Genomic DNA, 24333 nt, shown 5'->3' on the forward strand with positions numbered 1-24333 from the left:
TCTATTCGAGTTGATTACAAGTTAATCATAGTGTTTGATTGGATTTATGGTACTAGTGATTGGATTTAAATAGATTTGAACTCTTAGCTTATCAAGGATGCCATAGCTTAAATGGGGAAAGCATGTGAGAACTTATGCATATGTTTGTTTCACTCCACATCAAATATTTAAAATTCAAGCTAAGGAATTTGGCTTTGCTCGCTTGTGAAACAAGGGAGCCAATTTCGAGCTGAATTGTGGGCTAAATACAAGCTTTCTCACGTACAGCATGCTTGTTTCCGGCCCTAAAATCCAACCTATATCGCATTTTCTATTCTTATATCGGTTATCATGTTCTACATTTAGAGCTGATCACGGGTCTTCGGGCCCGCCCAGCTCGCCTAGCTCGGCCCAGAATTTTTTGGGCTTGGGCATAAAAAAAAAGCCCATAGGTCGGGTCTACGTAGGAAAAGCGGCCTGACCAAAAAATCGGGCCGGGCCTGGAACTTTTAAAAATGACCCGGGCCGACCCGACCCGGCCCGTGTTTTATATATAAAGATAGAAAAATACATTCAGTGTTAGAGAACCCATTAAGCTGTTAGGCTATTCTGGCCTATTTCCAGATTCCAAACAAAGAAAAAATCGGGCCTGTCGGGTCGGCCTTATTGGGTCGGCTTTGGAACCATATTTATAAAGTCAGGTCGGGCCTGGACAAAAATTTAAGCCCGACATTCGGGCCGGGCCAGGCCTGGGCATAGCCATGGGGCCTAATTTCTATTGTAGAGCCCAGCCCGGATTTTGTGACACGCATGTAGAGTCTACATGCGTGTCACATAGTATTGCTTAATTAGTGGCCAAACAAGCCTGTAATATAAATATTATATCACTTTATATGTAAGCAGGTAAGTCCATATATGACTCATGGTAGGTTATTGAAAAACATAAAATACACTTTGATATTTGTGACTTCATGAAGAAGTTAGCTTCTCATCCACTTGCTGAAAATTATGATACTGGGGAGAAATTATAGTGTGGATGTTTTGACAACTGTTGTCGATTTCCTGTTTACCTAAAAATATGATAAACAGATCATTGTTAGAACCGACAAACAAAGTTTAATTTAATTATACTCTTACCTTTTCTATTTGAAGAATAGTGATCGTAAGAGGTCGATCCACAGTGAGGCGATTGGAGTTGCATAAAAATCAAAACGTTCACTCGGATTCAAAGCCGATTTTTGAACAATGATAAAAAAAAACATTACTTTGAGAAGGTTGAATGATTCTCTAGTCTACCAGAGAATGTTTTCTCTTTGAAATTAACTAAAAGACATGTACTTAGATTTGAAAAGCATTTATATATTTAACTAATCAAAGAAAAGCTTTGGCATAGAAAATGGATGGAAGCTAAGAAGATTGAAGCCTGGAACATAAATTGCATAAAAGAAAATTAAATATATTGCATAAGAAGAAAAATTACAGAATCTACAGAAGAGAATAAAAGAGTAGAAAGTAAAATTGCAGCATAAAAAAAATCTTAAAAGTAAAACTCTCCACCAAAATAAAACTCTCAATTAATAATTTTAATAAAACTAAAACTAAAAACAACACAGCCTCCCCCCTCCCTCTAATTTTTTATTCCTCTTTTCTTCAAAACAGAGCATACTCTATTTTTTTTCTTTTTTCTTTCTTTCTTCTCTCCCAAATTGAGCTCTCTTCTCTCCTGTTTCTTTGGCCCAACCGAGCGCTCCCTCTTTCAGCTGAGAGCCTCCCCCCTCTTATAGTTGCGGGGTGCTGATGATGCGCAATCACCATCCAGGCTGGCTACGGGATCTTTGCTGGGAGGATTTTTGAAATGGGGAAAGAAGCGGATGGTCGCTGATTGCGTGAGGGATGCGCGGAAGGTTGAAGAAGAGGATGGCTGGCTTCACGGGCTCCTTGATGGCTAGAAACGGAAGAGGATGGCTGAATTAGAAGCTTCATGGATGGCTGGGACGCGGAGGAGGCTGGGTCGGCTCCGGAAGAAGCTGGAAATGGTGTCTGAGATCATGCCTTGCTGGGATGTTGAAGGTTGGATGCTGAGATCACGCGTGATCTCTCGGAATCGCTGGGAGGAGGAAGAGGGCAGACGCGATCAACGGGGCTTCACGAGCGGCTGGGATGTTGATCACGGACTCGGGATGGACGCGGGATCCATGGAGGGCGCCGTGGGATCGACAGAATGGAGCTGGAACTCGGAAGAGGGGCGCTGTGGGACCGTTGGGAGGAGAAACGGATGCTGGGAGGAGCCGATCACGGCTTGGGATGCATATGGGCTGGCACGCGGGCGCGATACGCTGGATGATCTCGGACATGCTGGCTGGTGAGTGGCTGGATCTTAGGAAGGGAGTTGATCATGTGGATTCGGATGAACGTGGGAGCTTCATGGTATGCTGTGACTTGATGCTTGGGCTCTCGCGTGATCTCACGGGATGAGATACGCGGAGACTGATTTGAAAGGATGTGGACGATTGGTGGGACTCCATCATATTCCTTCTTGGATTTGGCATCTCTCCGAGAGGTGAATCCGGAAGCAGGGGACGTGGGAGATGGGCTGATATGCGTGGGCTGGATGGGAAGTCGTTCGGGGGCAAATGTGCTTGACCAGGTCATGGTAGGATTGGGCCTGCATCATCTGTACCAAATGCGCATTTAAGCTCTAATTTATGATAACCTGTGCCAAACAAAAATATAATATTAAATCAGCAATTTAATTGTTATCTGTTAGCAATAATACTAATTTAAACGGTGTATAGATCGCCCTTTTGTGCTCTCATCACACCCCCCAACTAGCTTATTGCTAGTCTCTGGCAATTAACAAGCAAACTATAAAATGAGGGAACAAAAAGATGTAGTCTAACTTATGATCTCTTTTTTTTATTGAAGCTAAATACACAAAACTAAGATATGCACCCATTTTTGTAGGAAATCACGATTGTACTTAGCACGTGCAACAAGCCTTTAAACTCCTAGGTTACCCTAGTGGACGAGTGTTGTCTCGTGAGGGTTTGCAGTGAAGTTACCCACAAACTTCATCAGTTAGGGATTTCCAATGTTTAACTCAAAATTTGAACAAGTATTATTGTATGAACCTCGAATTGCAAGGACAATAGAGACTTATTGCTATCATATTTAAGCAGACTCTAACTCAAGTTCCATTACACCCATCTATCTGCTAACAAGTCAAGAATGGTGCAAGATAGTATCATATAAATGAGTGGCTTTCACTTACTTCCAACGTAATCACTCTAATTTTTAAGACTTTTTAGAGTTAAATGGTAATGAACACCCAAGATTTAATTTTTCATCAGACTGAATGCTAAGAAGAATGACTTGTGCAATATCTAACATTATTAAGCTTTCTAGCTAACCCATGTAGTGAGTGTTAAGCTAATGACTTCCGATCCAGATGGCTCAGGGCACTAGGTGTAAAGACACCCTAACAGGCTTACTAACTCAAGTCAACTAGGCTCCAAGGCCGAATTAGTCACTCAGAGTTTAATCTCAGTCATCCTCACCTTTTTACGCGAACACTCGCTGTTTGCGAGGCAAGAGGCCCGGTTACTCAGTGAGAAGACTTAAAATAAACTCGTTTTATTTTCTTCTCTCTCTCTTTTTTTTTATAATAGGGTGTTTATCACACATATAACTTTAAATTATCTAGAAGATTAAAAGTATTCATATTAGTTGCAAGTTTACATACCCCACTATTCATGTGCTTACGTGTAGGTGCTAAATCATCTTCTATCATGTTAGCAGGAGACAGATGGGATGAAAACTCAAGCTAGAACTGCTATCATATTTTTTAACTCAAAGCTATTGTCAAAACAATTCCTAGTTTATACAGCCAAAAAGATTAGAATTTGAGTTAAAAATTTGAAATCCATTTCTTTTTTAAAAAAATCTTTTTAGGCAGAAAAATTAAAAATATTCTCACTCCCATACCTAAATCTAACATTGTCCTCAATGTTAAAAAAAATTTAAAGCAGTAATAGGACAGAGGAGAAGTTACCTGATATGGGTAGGTAAATTAACAATTGGGGCAAAAACCCCCAAACCTGCATGTTAGTAATTTTTTGAAATTTTTTCTTTTCTTTTTTCTTTTTTTTATTTATTTTTTTATAATCTTTACATGTTGGGTTGTCTCCCAAGAGCGCTAAGTTTTATGTCTTTAGCCAGATAATTCTAACTTATTTAGTATAAACAGGATCTACCAGAAGTGTTTCTTCAACTTCTGGACACAGATAATCGAGGTATGGTTGGAGGCGATGTCCATTAACTTGAAAAGATCTGCCATCCTTGGTACTGCCTATAATTATCGCACCATGCGGATGCACTTTCTCCACAATGTATGGGCCAGTCCAGCGGGATTTAAGTTTTCCAGAGAACAGATGTAATCGAGAGTCATATAAAAGAACTTTCTGTCCTGAGTGAAATTCCTTACGAATGATCATTTTATCATGCATGATCTTCATGCGATCTTTGTACTTCTTGGCACACTTGTAAGCATCGTTTCTAATTTTTCAAGCTCATCGAGCTGAAGCTTCCTATGTTCTCCCGCTTTGTCAAGATTGAAATTTAAATGTTTAATCGCCCAATAGGCTTTGTGCTCTAACTCGATAGGTAAATGGCAGGCCTTGCCATAGACAGTTTTATATGGAGACATTCCAATTGGTGTTTTGTAAGCCGTCCGACATGCCCACAGTGCATCTGTTAGCCTAAGAGACCAATCCTTCCGAGATGTATTAACAGTTTTTTCAAGGATGGTCTTGATTTTCCGATTGAAAATTTCGACTTGTCCACTTGTTTGTGGATGATATGGTGTACTGACCTTGTGATTAATATTGTACTTTTTCATAAGGGCTTTAAAGATTTTATTACAAAAATGTTTCCCCCCATTACTAATGATAGCATGAGGGGTGCCAAAACGAGCAAAGATAGATTCTTTAAGGAACTTGATCACCACTTTATGATCATTGGTCTTACACGCGATAGCCTCAATCCATTTTGATACATAGTCAACTGCCACAAGAATGTACTGGTGCCCAAACGATATAGGAAAAGGACCCATAAAATCAATACCCCAAACATCGAAGATTTCTATAATTAAGATAGGGTTCAGGGGCATCTCATTCTTTCTCGAAAGTTTTCCTAATTGTTGACATCGATCGCAAGATTTACAATAGTCATGCACATCTCGAAAAAGTGTGGGCCAATAAAATCTGCACTGCAAAACTTTTGCAACAGTTTTCTTCCCACTAAAATGACCACCACAAGCATGGTCATGACAAAAGAAAAGGACATTCATTTGATCGTGTTCAGGGATGCATCGTCTGATGATTTGATCAGGATAGTATTTGAACAAGTATGGTTCATCCCAAAAATACCATTTTACACGAGCTAGGAAGTGGAATTTCTCTTGTTTGGTCCATGAACTGGGCATTCGTTCAGTAACTAGATAGTTGACTACATCAGCATACCGTGGAATATTGGTATGGAAAATCATCATTAATTGTTCATCAAGGAAGGTCTCGGATACAGGCATGGATTCTCCAGATGATTCAACAATTAATCTGGACAAGTGGTCAGCTACAACATTTTCAGATCTCATTTTATTTCGTATTTCAAAATCAAATTTTTGGAGCAATAGGATCCAACGAATGAGTCTTGCCTTGGCATCCTTCTTTGTGAGAAGGTACTTAAGGGCGGCATGATCAGAATAAATAAGGACCTTGGATCCTATCAGATAGGGATGAAATTTGTCAAGAGCAAAGACAACAGCCAACAACTCTTTTTCAGTGGTAGAATAGTTAAGTTGGGTGTCATTCAGAGTTTTGCTCGCATAATGAATCACATGGGGAAGCTTCCCCACTCGCTGACCTAGGACAGCACCTATTGCATAATCAGATGCATCACAAATGATTTCAAATGGCAGATTCTAATCATGGGACCTTATGATGGGTGCTGAGGTTAGTTCAGACTTCAGTATTTCGAAAGCAGTTATACAAATTGGCGAAAAATTAAAAATAGCATCTTTCGCAAACAGATCGCATAAGGGTTGAAATTAAAGATCGAAAAATTAAAAATAGCTCGCATAAGAATTTACTGAAATTCTTGATAAAGCGGTGGTAAAAACCCGCATGCCCTAAAAAAGATCTGACTTTCCTAACAGTTTTAGGTGGTAACTTAGCAATTAATTCTACTTTGGCTTTATCCACCTCAATTCCCCTTTGTGACACAATGTGTCCCAAAACAATACCTTATTGAACCATAAAATGATATTTTTCCCAGTTGAGAACTAAATTTTTCTCTTTACATCGTTCTACAACAAGGGTCAAGTGATGCAGACATTCATTAAAATTAGATCTGAATACAGAAAAGTCATCCATAAAAACTTCTAAAAAATTTTCCACCATGTCGGAGAAAATGCTCATCATACACTGCTGGAATATAGCCGGTGCATTGCATAACCCAAAAGGCATGCGACGATAGGCAAAAGTGCCATAAGAACAGGTGAATGTAGTTTTCTCTTGATCCTCACGTGCAATTGAAACAGTAATGAGAGTGGCCAGCTAGACGTTCTAACATTTGGTCAATGAAGGGTAGTGAGAAGTGGTCTTTGCTAGTCATAGCGTTCAGCTTTCTGTAGTCGATGCATACTCGCCATCCAGTTTGGATTCGAGTTGGGACTAACTCATTGTGGTCATTCTTAATTACAGTGATTCCAGATTTCTTTGGTACGACTTGAACTGGGCTCACCCACTGGCTATCAGAAATAGGATATATAATCCCTGCGTCTAAGAGTTTAATGATTTCAGCTCGAACCATATCTTTTATGACTGGGATAAGTCACCTTTGTGGTTCTCTAGAGATTTTTGCATCCTCTTCTAGATGAATTTTATGTCGGACCACAAAAGGGCTAATCCCCTTGATATCAGCTATAGACCAGCTGATCGCTTCTTGATTTTTTTGAAGGATATTTAACAACTTCTCTTCCTGTTCTTCAGTTAAATTTGATGTAATAATAACAGGTAAGGTGTTGTTGTCCCTGAGAAATGCATATTTTAAGGTTTTAGGCAGATCTTTAAGTTCAAGCTGGGGAGGTTTGACACTTGAAGGTACTAGCTGGGATTCAGGTATAGGTAATGATTCAAATTTAGTAGCCCATCTGCTAGTATCCATTACAGGAATAGAATCTAACAATATATTAACCTCCTGATTCGACTCTCCTTCCTCACAATCTTGACTGAATTGGGCCAAACATCTTTCTAGTGGATCAGAATAACTTGATTCCTCGAAGGACTTGCCGATTATGTTCTCAATCATATGAATTTCTTCTAAATCGTCCATCTCAGATGGTTGATTACTACTGTGAAAGACATTGAGTTGCACGGTCAAGTTTCCAAATGCTAAGGTCATTATCCCATTTCAGCAACTGATCACAGCATTTGAAGTGGCCAAAAATGGTCTGCCAAGGATTACTGGGATGTGACTACCTGAATTTTTTACTGGTTCAGTTTCGAGGACTACAAAATCCACAGGGTAGTAAAACTCAGTCACCTTTACAATTACATCCTCAACAATTCTCTTAGGATACTTCACAGTCCTATCTGCTAATGATAAAGTAATGTTTGTGGACCTTAATTTCTCCAAACCTAGTTCGGTGTAGACAGAATAGAGTAATAGGTTTACACTTGCTCCTAAGTCTAATAGGGCTCTCTGGATGATCGTTTCTCCTATTTTTATTTCAATGGTAGGGCAACCAGGATCTTTGTATTTTGGGGCAATCTGTTGTTGAATGAGAGATGAAGCATGTGTAGCCATAACAGCTTGCCTAGGAATGCTGGTTTTTTTTTGACCGTGGTGAGGTCTTTCAAGAATTTTGTATAGGAGGAAATTTATCGTATAGCATCGAGAAAAGGTATATTTATTTGAACATTTTTAAAGACTTCCATTATTTCATCAAAGTTAGATTGTTTCTTGGAGTCCTAAAGTCTATTGGGAAAGGAAACCTTTGGTTTGTATGTTTCTATGGGTTCTTCCTTTTTTTCTGGTTTATCCTGTTCTTGACCCCTCTTTTGAATAGGGTTCTTATTGGGTTCATGTTTATTTTCTTTTACGTGTTCAGGAAGTTGGACTTTATTGTCCACTTGCTTGCCAGACCTTAAAGTGGTAATTGCCTGGACTTCATGGGTCAGATTTTTATTAAAATCGATTTGATACTGACCTCTCTGACCTTGTTGTCTACTAGGGTTAGGCACTGGTTGACCAGGTAGTTCACCTTTCTTCCTATCCCCTAGAGAGTTTGCTATTTGGCTCAGACTAACTTCAAGTTTTGCAATTGCTTGTGTATGGAATTGGTTAGTCTGGGTTTGGGTCATGTTGGTTTGTTGTTGCTGTTGGATAAAATCTTGTTGTTGTTTCATCATATTAGCCATCATGGTTTCTAATGGTGAAGGTTGCTGAGGGATAGGGGCATTATAAGGAGGTAAAGATGGAACCAAAGGTTGGTTCATTTGTGATGGACCTATCCTGGAAAAGTTTTTCTGAAAACCTAGTGGACCACCTTGATGCTGAATAGGTTCATTCTGCTTGTATGAGAAATTTGGGTGGAACCTATTATCAGGGTGGTAGACTGGGCTGAATGAATTGGGAGTGGGCTTCTTAAAGGCACTATATGAATTTAGAGCGTTTGCTTGCTCGGCCTTTATGGTGGGCAGATTAGGGCAGCACTCCACTAGATGCCAGGACTGTTACACAAGATACACAAATTATGTGGATTGTGTTCCACTTTCATGATGGGATTTGACTCTTTGTATAAACTCGAACTAGTGGAAACAGTGAAAGCATCAAACTTTTTACTCAAATTGTTCACTCTAGTCACCAGATTGGACATGACATTTTTGAGATCTAGGTCTGCTTTTATTTCATAATTACCTGGTTTTCTAGATCCGAACTCATCTCTATTTACTTCCTCACCATAGCTACTCTAATTTTGGGCGTTCTCGGCTAAGTCAACAAGAAATTCATAGGCTTGATCCCGGGTTTGGTTCATGAGCCTACTCTTGTGCATGGATTCAATCATGTTTCTATGTACCGAAAGTAGTCCTTTATAAAAGAAGTGGATCAGAGCAGCCTTATCAAGCCCATGGTGTGGGCATTTGACCAACAAGTCATGGAATCGTTTCCAAGTTTGGAAGAATTCCTCTTCAGATTTTTCTCTGAAAGTTCTTATGGCATCCTTAATTTTTCTGTTTTAATCATGGGGTAAAATTTTGCCATGAACTTCTTAGATAGTTGTTCCCATGTTGTGATGAAATTTGGGGCCAGAGAATATAGCCATGCCGCGGCTCGATCCTCTAAAGTTATTGGGAACAATCTCAATTTTACACTTTCTTCATCTAAATTTTGATTTTTGAAAGTTTGACAAATTGTCATGAATTTATTTAGATAAATGTAGGGTTGTTCACTTTCAAACCCATGGAATTTGGATGGCATATTTATTGTCGCAACCCGAATTTCAAATTGGGTTGCGTTATTTATTGGCAACACTATACATGTAGGTGGACTAGCGGATGCAGGAGCGAATAATTCATTCAGGGTTCTAATATGATTACCCATTGTAGAAATTGGTGGTTGATCAATAATTCGTCGGATGTGACGATAATTTTTTCCAACCTCTGGGTTAAATGGTGTTAATTACCCCTTAATGATCTTCTACCATGCATACATTATCCACAACTAATTAGACTCGACTCCTAAATGAAATCCTAAAAGAGAAGAAGAAGGGCTAGACCAAGATGACCACAATCAACACCACACAATGGATTGGCTCTTTATTCTTGAGATTAAAGAAGGTTTAGTAGCTTTTAATTTAGTTGCACAGAGATTTATCAGGTTAAAAAATTTCTGAAATTCTCTCCTAGATTAGATAGCTCCTAATCTCCCTTTCAGATTAAGCTTGAGCTTACCAGTTAAGCGATCCAGTAACCAGTGACCAAAAAAATCCCGAGGTGTGTGGTGGTGCCAGAAGTTATACACCGATACCACAATACCCGTAACAGTTCTCACTGTTGTAAAATTTTTCTAGACATCACCAATTACTAAATTCTCACTGGAGTGGCTTTCAGCCGCTTCTTTCCAAGAGCCTAATTGAGCTCAAAACCCTAAGGCCAACGTCTAATTGATTTTAATTTAATTTGGCTTAGGATATGTATGCAAGGTGGTGATTTTTGGGCTAAGGATAGGTAATGACTTTCCGACCTTATCTTTTTAATGGGTTTTGCCCTTAAATTATTTTATGCAAATGCTTAATACTAAATGCAGCAAATATTCAATGATTTTTTTTTAAAAGTTTATGGAATGTCATTAGGTTGTACTGATTAAATGAGCAAGCAAACTTTTTTTCTTTTTATTTTTAATTTTATATTTTTTTTATTTAAATTTTTATATCGGAATAACTTGAATGTAAACTAAAAACTAATCCTTATGCGTCAGTCAATCTTCGAATGCCCGTTGAATAAGCTCTGGAGATTACTCCGTGAGGAGCCCCAATAGAGGTATGATAACCTCGGGGGATTGCACCCTATCAATTACTAACAATTATTTATTTTTTTTTAATTTCAAATTTTGAATTTCAGAATTCAAATTTGAATTTAATTTTTAAATTTTAGAATTTTGTAAAAAAATTCAATTTTTTTTTCAAAATTTTAAATTTCGAATTTTAAATTTCAGAATTTAATAACTACGAAATTATTAACTAAAAATAATCAAAACAAGAAAAATTAATAAAAATAACTTACTACCGGAGTGCGTTCACTCCGGGCATCCAAAATTCGATTTGATCTTCGTGATCGTTCTTGCTCTCGATTTGCCTCCCCGGCAACGATGCCAAAATTTTGTTGTCGATTTTTTGTTTACCTAAAAATATGCTAAACAAATCGTTGTTAGAACCGACAAATAAAGTTTAATTTAATTATACTCTTACCTTTTCTACTCGAAGAATAGTGGTCGTAAGAGGTCGATCCATAGGGAGGCGATTGGAGTTGCATAAAAATCAAAACGTTCATTCGGATTCAAAGCCAATTTTTGAACAATGATAAAAAAACATTATTTTGAGAAGGTTGAATGATTCTTTGGTCTACCAGAGAATGTTTTCTATTTGAAATTAACTAAAAAACAGGTATTTAGATTCGAAAAGCATTTATATATTTAACTAATCAACGAAAAGCTTTGGCATAGAAAATGGATGGAAGCTAAGAAGATTGAAGCCTGGAACATAAATTGCATAAAAGAAAATTAAATATATTGCATAAGAAGAAAAATTACAGAATCTACAGAATAGAATAAAAGAGTAGAAATTAAAATTGCAGCATAAAAAAAATCTTAAAAGTAAAACTCTCCACCAAAATAAAACTCTCAGTTAATAATTTTAATAAAACTAAAACTAAAAACAACACAGCCTCCCCCCTCCCTCTAATTTTTTATTCCTCTTTTCTTCAAAATAGAGCATACTCTATTTTTTTTCTTTTTTCTTTCTTTCTTCTCTCCCAAACCGAGCTCTCTTCTCTCCTATTTCTTTGGCCCAACCGAGCGCTCCCTCTTTCAGCCGAGAGCCTCCCCCCTCTTATAGTTGTGGGGTGCTGATGATGCGCAATCACCATCTCGGCTGGCTGCGGGATCTTTGCTGGGAGGATTTTTGAAATGGGGAAAGAAGCGGACGGGCGCTGATTGCGTGAGGGATGCGCGGAAGGTTGAAGAAGAGGATGGCTGGCTTCACGGGCTCCTTGATGGCTAGAAATGGAAGAGGATGGCTGAATTGGAAGCTTCGTGGATGGCTGGGACGCGGAGGAGGCTGGGTCGGCTCCGGAAGAAGCTGAAAATGGTGTCTGAGATCATGCCTTGCTGAGATGTTGAAGGTTGGATGCTGAGATAACGCGTGATCTCTCGGGATCACTGGGAGGAGGAAGAGGGCAGACGCGATCAACGGGGCTTCACGAGCGGCTGGGACGTTGATCACGGACTCGGGACGGATGCAGGATCCGTGGAGGGTGCCGTGGGATCGATGGAATGGAGCTGGAACTCGGAAGAGGGGCGCTGTGGGACTGTTGGGAGGAGAAACGGATGCTGGGAGGAGCCGATCACGGCTTGGGATGCAGATGGGCTGGCACGCGGGCGCGATACGCTGGATGATTTCGGACATGCCGGCTGGTGAGTGGCTAGATCTTAGGAAGGGAGTTGATCATGTGGATTCGGATGAACGTGGGAGCTTCATGGTATGCTGTGACTTGATGCTTGGGCTCATGCGTGATCTCACGGGATGAGATACGTGGAGACTGATTTGAAAGGATGTGGACGGTTGGTGGGACTCCATCAGATTCCTTCTTGGATTTGGCAGCTCTCCGAGAGGTGAATCCGGAAGCAGGGGACGTGGGAGATGGGCTAATATGCGTGGGCTGGATGGAAAATCGTTCGAGGGCAAATGTGCTTGACCAGGTCATGGTAGGATTGGGCCTGCGCCATCTGTACCAAATACGCATTTAAGCTCTAATTTATGATAACCTGTGCCAAACAAAAATATAATATTAAATCAGCAATTTTATTGTTATCTGTTAGCAATAATACTAATTTAAACTGTGTGTAGATCGTTCTTTTGTGCTCTCATCGACAACCAAGCAGAATGATGAGACACCTTGGTAATCTCAGGAACATTGTAACTATATATACAGTCACTTCCTATGAAGGTCCTGCAAGTAATCACTTATTAATGACAAGATATTTAGTAATCTTTTATACGGATCACATAGATCCGCATTTGTAAACATGGATAGATTTCTAAACATGCAACTCTTAAGTCAACCCAAGCTTCCAATCCGGATTTGCCTGAAAAAAGAAAGAGATTCAACCATCTAGATGACTGTGATGTTTTCCATCTGTTCTCCTAATGATGTATGTGCTTACATAGCCCTTGGAGCACACTAGTCAATCCGCAAGTGGACTCCATGTTATCTTGACTATCTCTCAAGTCTGGAGGCTGGATTCTCTTTGATAGCTAGTTAACAGCTCATAATTTAAGGACATGCTCCTCAATCAACGGAGTGGATGATGTCGATTTCTATAAACAAAAACATGTTACAATGTTTTGGCTTATTTAAAATTCCCTTTAAATCAAATCATGCATATATTTCTACCAGGCTAGTCCAAGTGATCCCCAGTAGTGATGGTCTAACTATTTTTGGGAGATGAAAGCTACCCCTTACCATACGTGGGTATTAGTTTAGGTTTTGTCTGCATGATCCAAACGAGTTCCAAGTCAAGCATTTAATTTAAGGAAGCCGGTGCATGCACCATATGCCCTTCAGAACCTAAATGGGTATTCCATCCACACTCCACCAAAAACCCAGTTTACACCCTTTTTAGCATTACAATTATCAGTTTTGTTAATTTAATAACATTAGATCAATTTGTTTTGACTTTTACAGAGCACCATCGGCAATAATAGTTATATTGGATTGGAGCTATTCTAGTTCTTGGCTCAGATTAATGAGAGCGAGACGCAATTTTTCGCATCCCTTTGTTGATTATTCGCAGTGAGGCTAATATTTTGGTGGCAGGGATGACTAAATTGGATTTGGTCGAATTGTTAAATATCGCATTCGAATAATTTGAACGCAAACTGAATACATCTGTTCATATTTGTTGGTTTGAAGTCCACAGCAAAGAAAATTTGCTTTGCAATTTATTACATGGTAACAGCTTGCAAGACCAGTGTTTTTTTTACTCATAGTGGTTTGGACCGTCGGCCAAACTAAAAAAAGTTCCACCAGATGAGCCATCTTAACTAAATGTCCAGCGGCCGGTCTACCAACTCTTTTCAGCCTCTCTCAAAGCTCTCACATGTAACATCCACTCTATCAACATCAAGGTCAGTGATAGGGTGTCTCTAATAACCATCTTCCAAGCTTATGGTCCCTTCAAACTATCCTCTCCGATACCAAATCTGTGCAATTAATCAAGCGTTGAAAAACTGACGTAATTACATTGTCTATGATATTAGTAATCAGATATTCCTTCACATATTGTATCACATCATATACCAATCTGTAACCATGCATCATAGTCATCAAGTTCTCTATTCACAGGAAACTAGTGTCTGTACAATAACAACAAGAACAACACTTCCAAACCTTTGGAGGGATAGATATTAGAGTCAGCCATGAAGTGTGTTTCCAGACCATGACATAAAATGAAACAAAATAGTAAAATTTCTATTTATCTTAAAACATGCAAACATCAACACACCTCCACATGGATATTAATTGGAAACTCCATGCCAACCACCCTCATGTGTATTGATTATTAATTGTAAAAGATACCAAATCTCTGTGTCATGTGGCAGGTTGAGTTCTTGGTGTTAATGAAACCGACACTCTATAACATTGATGTTATTATGTAGTCTTGAAATCTCAACAGGACAATTTAATCAATCAAATAATGGATTTAGTTGTTTAGCTAGTCTTAATGGAGAGAGATTCAGTTCAATCCATGAAAAAGAAAGAAACAATGCTTGCCTAAGTTGAAGAATAAGGCCATGCTTCAAGTTTCTGATCATTTTTTTTATTTTTTTGGTCTCATTTAAAACCAAGGGCATGTTAGTTTGGTCTGAGGAAGTTGTACTTTAAAATAGAAATAAAAATGAGTGATGTTTATTCTAACTGTTTAGTTAAAAAAATTATTTTTATATGCAGGATAAATAAAAATGTCTGATCTTCTAAAATTTAATTATAATATTTAAATTTTATTTTAATTTCAATTTTGACTTGAGTAACAAATGGAATAAATCAGAAAATATGGCTATCTAATTTCTATCCCAATTAGTTTTGATTCTGATTATATTTTTAATTTTAGTAGCGAACCAAATATATCCTAAAATACAAATTTTATGGCACGAAATTTTGAAGGGGCAAGTCAAATGGACAACTACCCAGTATCCATGGTAGGTTTTTGCATATCCGTGAGCATGGCGCGAAGAAGGCCTGCTTGTCTATCGGTGACGGACGATCGATCGATGTCTTGGCAGATAGTTGGGTGACCGAGCAGCCGATCAGTTGTCTGCCGACCTTGGTGGACTCGGCGAGATTGGATGGATACAGAGTATGTGATTCTATTGTGTGTCAGTGGAGGGAGGGGCTGATTCGGGAGGCATTTGGAAAGCAGCTAGCAGAGTTGGTTCTGGCACTTCCGGTTTCATCGCGAGAGGAGTCTGACAGGCTAGTGTGGAGGCCATCGGGACGGACGTGGGTATGAGCTAGAGATCTTCTTCCTATGTTCAGTAGGGAGTCTGGCCGACAGATTGAGGGAGGATGGATTTGGAGGATGCGGATTCATCCGCGTGTAGCGCTATTCATCTGGAAGGCGGCATGGGGCTGCCTACCGACTAAGAGTCTGCTAGCCCGACGAGGAGTGAGGGTTGCGCAGTGTTGTATGGTGTGCACGGAGGTGGAGGAGACTACTGACCATGTTCTTGTGCAGTGCCCGAGGGTGAGAGAGATATGGAGCAGTTCACCGATCCTCTTGCTCCAGTCGGTGGAGTCAGCCCAGGTTCTGATTCTTTTATTGAGATCCTCCATTTGGAGCCCCAGGTCTTGGGAGGAGGGCATCCTCAGAGCATACCTGGCTTACCATGTTTGGTTGGACATGAATGCTAGCATATTTGAGGGTAGGAGGCTTTCACTGAGGATGGTAGTTAATAGAGTTATATCACAGTCCGAGGAGGTTATTACAGCCTCAGCATTGTTCACTGTTGGGATGGCCAGGGACATTTGGGGCACTTCATCTACTGTCACAGTGCCTAGGTTCGCCCTCATTTCTTGTGTGCCCCCACCCCTTGGTTATCTCAAAGTAAATTTCGACGGGAGCATGTCGGTGGATGGTACTACTGGAGGTGTTGGATTTGTAATCAGAGACTCTTGTGGCAAGCTAGTGGCAGCCAGGGGTCAGCGCACGTTAGGACTTACAATTGTAGGGGCAGAGCTTCGAGCAGCATAGGAGGGGTTGTCATTTGTAAGGAGAGTCTTTGGTGCCGAGTGGGTGCTTCTTGAGGGGGACTCCTCGGTGGTGATTGACTGGATTCGAGGTGTGGATAGATATGGTGATGGCCATCCTCTCATTAGAAATACTCGGAGACTGGCTCAGGAGTTGGGGGGCTTTTAGGCAGTACACGTATTTCGGGAGGCGAACAGGGCAGCAGACTGGGTCGCCTCCTTCGTCGTCCGACATTCCGAAAATTTTTTTTGGACATTTATGGAAGACATTTTCTTCTCTTTGTACTCTTTAGTTTTTCATGATCTGGTAGGATATACTCACTTTAGAGCTATATAATTTGCCGTTTTGAAAGAAAGAAGATTAAAGAGGAGGAGAAAGAGGCGGAGGAGGAGAACAAGAAGTAGGGAAAAAAAAAAAAAAAAAAAAAAAAGCAGAGAGAGAGAGAAGGCCTGCTTAGAACACCACGCCACATCGTTCCCAAATCCCAACTCACCATGCCCTTTTGACTTTTCGACTTGACGACAAGCTAAAGTACTCGTACAAACAAAGAAGAGTCATCTCAAGTGGGACATAAGTGAACAAAAAAAAAGATAAATAAATTTAACAGTCGGACAAAGAGCGGCAGCACAAAGTGTGAAAGGCTTGAAGACCCCGCTCCGAAAGAACCGTTCTCCTTCCGGGTTATTCCTCTATTTTTTTTATTATTTTCTTTCTCTTTGGAGATATTTATTGGTCTTGGGTCCCGATCTGGCCCTTCGAACAAAAAAGAGCCCAAATTTCCAAGATTTCGACTGAAATATCTTGACTTTTTGAGTAAAAGAGGAGAGACCGAGTCGCCTTTTTATTGTCTTTACGAGGTCTTCTGGTTTATCGGAGGATAAGGCTTTTCTAGCGCTTTCTCACCCCACTGTTTCGCTTCTTGGATTCTGGGGTTTCGGTCTCTTCTCGGCCAAAGGTGAGATTTTTATCGGGTTCTGGTGCCGTTTGGTGTTCCTTTTCGATTGGATCCGTCGAGATAGATTATAAAAGAAAATTGTTTCCTTTTTTTTATATGTTTTGTAGCGGGATCTTGGGTTGTGGTGGATTGGGCCCGAGATCTCTGCTTCTTTTTGGGAGGATTTTGGTTTCTAGGTTTTTGGAATTTGGGTTCTGGGACCTCTTCCGAGGCGCCAAAATCGATTTTGGCCTGTGAAGTTTGGTGTTTTTGCGAATTTGAAACCTAAGGGTTCTGGACTTTTGGGGATTTTTAAGCCAAAAAGCCAAAGCCAAGAGCTTTTGGAGTTGGTCTTCTCGGAAGTTTGGACCCCCCCTCTCTTTGCTAGGGTTTCGATTTAAAGTTGGGTGGGTTGCGACTATAAGCATCGGTTTATCTAAGCAAATTCCAAGTTTTCAGCTGAAGGAATTTTGCCGATTTTACTGCTTCTGTGTTTCAATTTGCGTGCTGATTTCAGTTCTGCAATCTTAGATATGGTTGAGCAACTCCTGCTGGAATTAACTTTTGCAATTTCGTCTTCATCTGGTTACACCGCCCAGATCTTAATTAGTACCCAATTATGGTCTAAAAACAGTTCCTTAATTTTGTGATGTGGTATTGCAGGAAAAGACAGTTCCTTAATTCAATTCATGGAGTCTTACCAACCCTTTTCACCATCCTCCAAATCTTCTGCTGCCATGGGCGTGCTTGAGAAGCCTAGACCTGAGCCTGTCAAGCAGAGCTTCAACAGCTTCCCCGGTGAAGTCACCACCCAGCAGCCTGCGCTGATGGTGTCGAACCCTGATGGATTCGTTGGCTGTCTCGAGATCTTCATTCACCAGGCACGCGACATTCAGAACATCTGCATCTACCACAAGCAGGATGTTTATGCCAAGCTCTGCCTCACTTGCGACCCTGAAGTAACCGTCTCGACCAAAATCATAAATGGTGGAGGGCGGAACCCGGTCTTCAACGATAATCTCCGGCTCAATGTCCGGACCATTGACACGTCTCTCAAGTGTGAGGTCTGGATGCTGAGTAGGGTCAAGAATTATCTCCAGGACCAGCTGCTGGGCTTTTCTTTGGTGCCTCTATCAGATGTTGTCTTAGCCAATGGGAAGTTGGAGCAGGAATTCTCCCTCTCTTCTACTGATCTCTTCCATTCACCAGCTGGTTTCGTTCAATTATCACTTTCCTACATCGGTTCTTCACCGGAGGTTATGGCCATTCCAGCTCCCACAGCCTCTGTTATTCAAGATGTTACTTTGCCAGATTCGGGGAAGGATGATGCAATCCCTTGCGAGTATGAGAAAATTGAGTTCCCTGACTTGAAGATTGTGAACGAAAATCAGCTTATGGTTTCTGAGTATTTTGGTATCCAATGCACCAATTTGGATGCTCAGAGCTCGGAGAGCTTGATTACTTCGGAGAATGGCAACTGCCCAGACGATGATGCAGGGGTACGTGTTGTCGAGAGTTTCTCAACTGACAATAGTGTTGATTCTGCTGGAGCTTTGAAAAATGACACTCCTGTAAGCAGTGTCTCAACAACTGAATCTCCTGCGGCGCTTCCTACCTCCTCGCAGTCCATCTCTGATCCATCGGCAACCTCATCATATCTGAGCCAGAAAGATAAGAGTGCAGAAGTTACAGAAGGTGAGGCTGATTCATCCTCTGACAATGCATTCGTGAAACCTCTTATTAGCATAAACATTGAGCCAGAGCAGACCGTTGATCAGAAGGACATTGCTGATATGTATATGAAAAGCATGCAGCAGTTTACAGAGTCATTGGCCAAAATGAAACTTCCGATGGATATCGAGAATAGCAGCCCCACCATGGAAAATGTTACTTCTGGTTCTGAAAAAAAGTTGCCAGCAGCCAAAGGAACTGGTTCTAGAGTTTTCTATGGAAGCAGGGCTTTCTTCTGAAGTTTCCCGCTGGTGGATATGTGGGTGCCTCTAGACTTGGAGCTTACAGCGGTCACTTAATGCATAGTAGTGAAAATGAGCACCTTTTTGTATGCTGTTTATGTTTATCAGAAGGTGAAAGATGACCTGTACTCACTACAAAGTACAAACTTGCTGATAGTACTACTTTTACATGTATCTGATATGCTTGCTTTCCTTTCCTGATTGTGTGGAGTTGTGATCAGATTGTTAATATTTTCAGAAAATTCTTGTTTTGTTGCTTTTTTTCCCCATTACCATCTTTATTTTGGATTTAAATGTTATATATCTGCAATGGGGCCACCTTCTGTGTGAACTAATGAATACCATAAGTGCTTGATAAGTATGAAGGATCTATCCTTAACTATAGATGGTAAGAATTTATCGAATAGATATGCCTTTCTTGGAAACTGAAAATCGTAAATTATATGTTTGTCTTGTTTAGTGATGATTTGAGCACCACTGAGTGCAGAATATCTTAAAGCTGATTTGATATATCGAATGGTGATTGTATACAATAGCTAACTTAGTGGGGCATTGATCTCAAAATGTTATCAAAACTTCGATAAGGTGAAGATTTCTTTAGTTTCCTGTCTTATGTCCAAATATTCTCTAAAAAGCTAGGGACAAAGGGTACCATGAACATTGGTTTTTACAAGGTTAGGGGGAGGTTGGTTAATCTTATTCTTTAATAATCCTGATAAAAAGTGGTTAGTCATGATAAAAATTTTAATTATCAGAGGAAAAATAACAATTTTCTATTACAGCTTATAAAGTATGTTAAACATTAAAGTGGTTATTTAGCTCAAGATTATAATGTTTATTAAATACCAATACGAGTTATTAAGAAGACTGTCCAAACAGACAAATCAAAGACTTATTATCAATGGTTACATTCAACTTCTGTTGATCTTTCTTCTTTCCAAGATCAGTTTAGTGCCAAGTAAACCATCTCTTTGGTTCTTTAGGTTTTCTAAAAGTTAAATGTTGTTTCAGATTGATTTGTTGTCTGCTACACTATGTTGACTAATAGGGGCCATTGTTTGGTGCAATGGTAAAGGCTTGGGCTGACGTTCAAGTCCTGGGGCAGTGACTTTATGTAAAAAATGCCAATGGTTAGGTCTGTCCCTAGTTCGCCCCTCCTAGGACACTAGATAGTCGGGAATCTAACTGGGCAATGAACCTTTTTAAGACTATGTTGGCCGCCATAGTTAAACAACAATGGTAATTGTCACCATGGGATTTCTTGCACGTGATACAGATTTTAAAGGACTCACCTAGCTAACTGACTTCATCACAATATAGCTATTAGTGACCTTATGTTGACCATCTATGTTATTAAACCTTACAAGAAATTATAAACTTAACTTTCTGTGATAATAGCCAACAATAATAATTTGTCAAATTATAAAATTGTTTGTGAATTCATCTGAAAATATAGGTACTTTTTTGTGGTGGAAAGAATAACTTCTTAGCCATTTAGAATACCAATGCCTAGAAAGTTTAGGCTTAAAGTTTACCAATTCCTCAATATAAGAAACAATTATGATTCTTTCAAAGAGACGATGCCTTGATAATTATCTTATGACCGTCCTATTGCTTAATGATAAAGGTGATTTTGTGACATGTCTAATAATTGCAAGTGTATCATGCATTTATTAGTTATGATTCTTTTCTATTTCTTATGTTGTTATTAACTTATCATGATTTATAAGACCTGTCTAAGGCTACCTGCTTGTTTACCTAATTTTGGTTAAGTCAACAATTGTGGGGTGAAGTGTTTCCACCCAATTTGTGACAACATCTAGCAAATATAAGCTTATTGCTCTGTGGTATGAGATAGTATGTAGGTATTCATTATGTTGAATGTGTATTGACTTGGGTTATTACAATAATTAATTACTATTTCACCTGACATCCTCAGCACCTAGTGAGAATATCTTGGTGGCTAGGTGCCCTAAAGATAATATGCTCATAACTGGTCATGTTAGGTGAATGTTAGTAGGAAAAGAGTGTGGGAATTAGTTGTATGCTGGATTTGGCAATAGTTCCTTGGAGTGCTCTAAATTTTGGGGCTATATTAGTGCACTAGTGATGGTAAGTGATGCATTGCTGCCCGGCAAAAAAATTGCATACCAAATGAGATCCCATGGGTAAGTCACTATTTAGCTAAATTCACATCTCAGATCTTCTAACTTGATTCCTCAGTGGAGAACTCATGAATTATACCGGAAAATGTTGTGCTGTTGGTGTTGGAGGTGAGTGCTGGTTTCTGGAAGTCAGCAGCGCAGTAGTATCTTTATAAAGTAATGGGATCTTTCTTAGTCAATATGAACAACCAATCACCTGTAGTTTGGTGCAAGGGGTTTCTTGAAGGTTAGGGCCTCCAACGCCAAGATAAAATGTGAATTGGGCGGTTTGTGCTAACACTTGTGGAGGTTCTCATATTCTCGTTCTTGCCATGTTACATTTGCTAAGTCTTCTACTTCTGTCCATTGGCATGCAAAGCAACACATTTTTGAATTCCTGCATTTGATCAGACTGAGCTTCTCTTCTGGTTATGTTGCTGTCTAACCATATAATATTTGTGATGGTGATGCATAGCTCATGGATTTATGGAATTATGAGCTTGCAAAAGATGAATATGCAAAGAAAAGAATTTACTTGCCAAGCTGCCCTCTGATCTCCCCTCCTGAAGTGGATCTTGTAGTCTGATGCTTCAATATTCCATGGTCTGAAGGATGATAGAATAGGAAAATTGGCTGAGATCCTCATTGGTTATGGGTATATATTTCTGCTGTTTGCTTGCAAGAGAGAAAGGTGAGAAAACACATGATTTGCAGAGAAAGTTATCGATCTTTCTGTTTATGTAAAGTTTAGTTGTCACCTGTTGACAAACTCCATAAGCAGAACCTAATTTCTGTTATTCTGTGATTTGAGATTTGAGAACCTCTATGCTCGCATTTATATTTTTCATCTAATCACCCTGCCCTGTATTAGATTTTCTAGTGTGTGGTGTAAAGGTTGCTTTTTCCGTAGCATACTGCATGGAACACCTCACAGTATCATTTCCACATCCTATAGTGCTCATGCTATGGTCTCATATTGGGGAGCACCTGATGTTACCGTTCTGGCACTTAACAATATGCTTGACTATGGATGTATCCACAGCTAAATTGCACAAGCTAGACAATAAGCTTGAACATAAGGAAATGTTCTTATCTAAGTTCCAGATTAATCACCTGGCATTCTATATTTTACCTGTTAAATTGGCATTTGTAATGAAAAATGTTGAAGTTCTTGACTGACAGCATAAATTATTGCGTCTTCTGCAAGCCTGTCATTAGGAGTGTTCCCTTACCATTTCTTTGTTTGACCCCTGCTTTTTTTAGTCGTTGTCATGAGCAGAAATATATCTTTTGGGCATACAGGATCTATTTTTAGCAGTATTTATGATATCACACTATCAATATAAGGTTGCTGGCATCCAATTTTCAAATAATTTTAAATACATTTGAGAATCTGACTCAGAGATATTCCATTTTGAACACGCTCTAAATTATCTCCTGCTCACAAATTAATTTTTCTTTCATATTTTTCTTACAATGTCTAACTCTATCAGCTGTCCAAGCACCATTGTCGAATTGTTGCAAATCTCCATCAGAAACCCCAGCCAACAAAATCGCCTTACATGATTCATACTTCATAGTAATTGCTAAACATTTTCATCTTTGTTTTTTATTTACATTATCATATGATGATCCATTTCAAGAATAAATTGAAGACTGCACCCTCAGATCTTTTTTCATGTTACGGCTGGTTGTGTTCTTGATCCATTAGTTGGATGAATGCCAAACTTTCTCAGTTGTTTGAAGATTTGTCCTTATTTTGACCTTGCTTACTGAGACGTGTTTGCAATTATTGCTATTATCTTCAAATTGGGTTTGTTAATCATTAAAATCCCTCACTTAGAATACTAATCATATTGACTGCAGAATATGGTGATCTGCCACGGCAGTGATTATAATTTCCTTGTCTTGGGTTTGATTTAATTATTGTGGGCCAGTAGAAGTTGTCTTTAATTTCTGTTGGGCCTGCAAAATTTCCAGGTTTCAGAACGAGCTGGGAATTGTAATGAGGATGAGTTTTTCATTAGGCTGGAAACAAGGAAAAGTATGCTGCTTTAGCACTGACATATGAGAGATTCCTTCTTCCAATTTTGAAGTATCATTTTTCACGCTATTTCTGGTTGTTTTGCATAGTGCCAAGCCTTTTGAGTTGTTAGAAGATTTGTCAAACTGATCTCTTCTGTCATATTGACTTTGCTTTCTGAGACAAGTTCGCATATCCTGCTGTCACCTTCAGCTTGAAATCCCTCATCCAGAACCCTAGAATATGGCGATTTGTTGTAGCAATGATTGTGATTTGCTTATTCTATGTTTGAAAAGATAAATGTGTGCCTGAAGAAGAGGCCTTCTTCAATCTCAAGTGGGGTTCTAAATTACTTTTCAGCGTTCAGAACTTGCCAGAGATTGTGAATGAGTGTTTTCTGTAGGACAGAAACTTGACATCATATGATGCTCTAATGGCATCTGGGAAATCCAGATTGCAATTTTGAGACATAATTTCTATGCTGGCACTACCAATTGTTTTTCATGCTATTGCAGTTCGTTTTCTTCAACTATAGATGCATGTTGGTCAAACTCTTGGAGTTGCTTGAATATTTGTCGAACTGATCTTCTCTTGCTGATTGTGCTTCATGAGATGAGTTTCCGTTTGTCAATGTCATGTATGGAGTTTGTTAATCCTTGAAATCCCTCATTCAGAACCCAAATTATATTGAACGTGGAATATGGCGATTTGTCATAGCTGTGATCGTGTTTTGCTTATTTTGATTTTGGAATAATAATGTTGGCAAGTAGAAGAGGTCTTCTCCTCTTCTTTTTTTTTGTTAGACTTGTAAATTACTTTCCAGCTTTCAGAATAACTGGAGCTTAAAATGAAGAACCAGTGTTTTCGGAATGCGACAAACATGAATTTTTATGCTTTGGCTCTGGCTTTTTTCTGTCATCATCATGGATGGGCTTTATCCAGATTCTGCTCTGGCAAGCTTACTTGACTGTACTGTCATGATCTAATCCAAGTATGAAAAATAAAGATCAACAGGTAATGGAAAGAGTGCAGCTCTATGCGTGCATATTTTCATCTACAGGTGTCACTTCAATTGTTATAAAGTGATTGAGGCAAGCAAGAATTTCGAGCCAGTGATTGATAATTTTTTTGAAAATTTTGTATCTGAATTGGCAGTTAATGTGTGACATGTGAGATTGGATGCTCTGATATCTTACT

The 24333-nt window shown here is 39.3% G+C and overlaps 2 protein-coding genes across 2 annotated transcripts; both read left to right on the forward strand.

Moving 5' to 3' along the window:
* Window positions 1–15501: 15501 nt before the first annotated feature.
* On the forward strand, window positions 15502–16065 carry LOC120105721. The gene has a single exon (XM_039118436.1). It carries the CDS (start codon window positions 15502–15504, stop codon window positions 16063–16065), a length of 564 nt encoding a protein of 187 aa, XP_038974364.1.
* A 710-nt stretch (window positions 16066–16775) lies between these two features.
* Window positions 16776–19238, forward strand: LOC103724006. The gene is made up of 2 exons (XM_008815124.4): window positions 16776–17017; window positions 17660–19238. Exon 2 carries the CDS (start codon window positions 17686–17688, stop codon window positions 18964–18966), a length of 1281 nt encoding a protein of 426 aa, XP_008813346.2. The 5' UTR covers window positions 16776–17017; window positions 17660–17685; the 3' UTR covers window positions 18967–19238.
* The last annotated feature ends 5095 nt before the right edge of the window (window positions 19239–24333 follow it).

This window comes from Phoenix dactylifera, unplaced genomic scaffold (genome assembly GCF_009389715.1).
Source record: "Phoenix dactylifera cultivar Barhee BC4 unplaced genomic scaffold, palm_55x_up_171113_PBpolish2nd_filt_p 000350F, whole genome shotgun sequence".
NCBI lineage: Eukaryota > Viridiplantae > Streptophyta > Magnoliopsida > Arecales > Arecaceae > Phoenix > Phoenix dactylifera.

Excerpts from the sequence above, each read along its gene's own strand:
- LOC120105721 (XM_039118436.1), top strand. The coding sequence starts at position 15,502 with ATGGTGTGCACGGAGGTGGAGGAGACTACTGACCATGTTCTTGTGCAG.
- LOC103724006 (XM_008815124.4), top strand. The coding sequence starts at position 17,686 with ATGGAGTCTTACCAACCCTTTTCACCATCCTCCAAATCTTCTGCTGCC.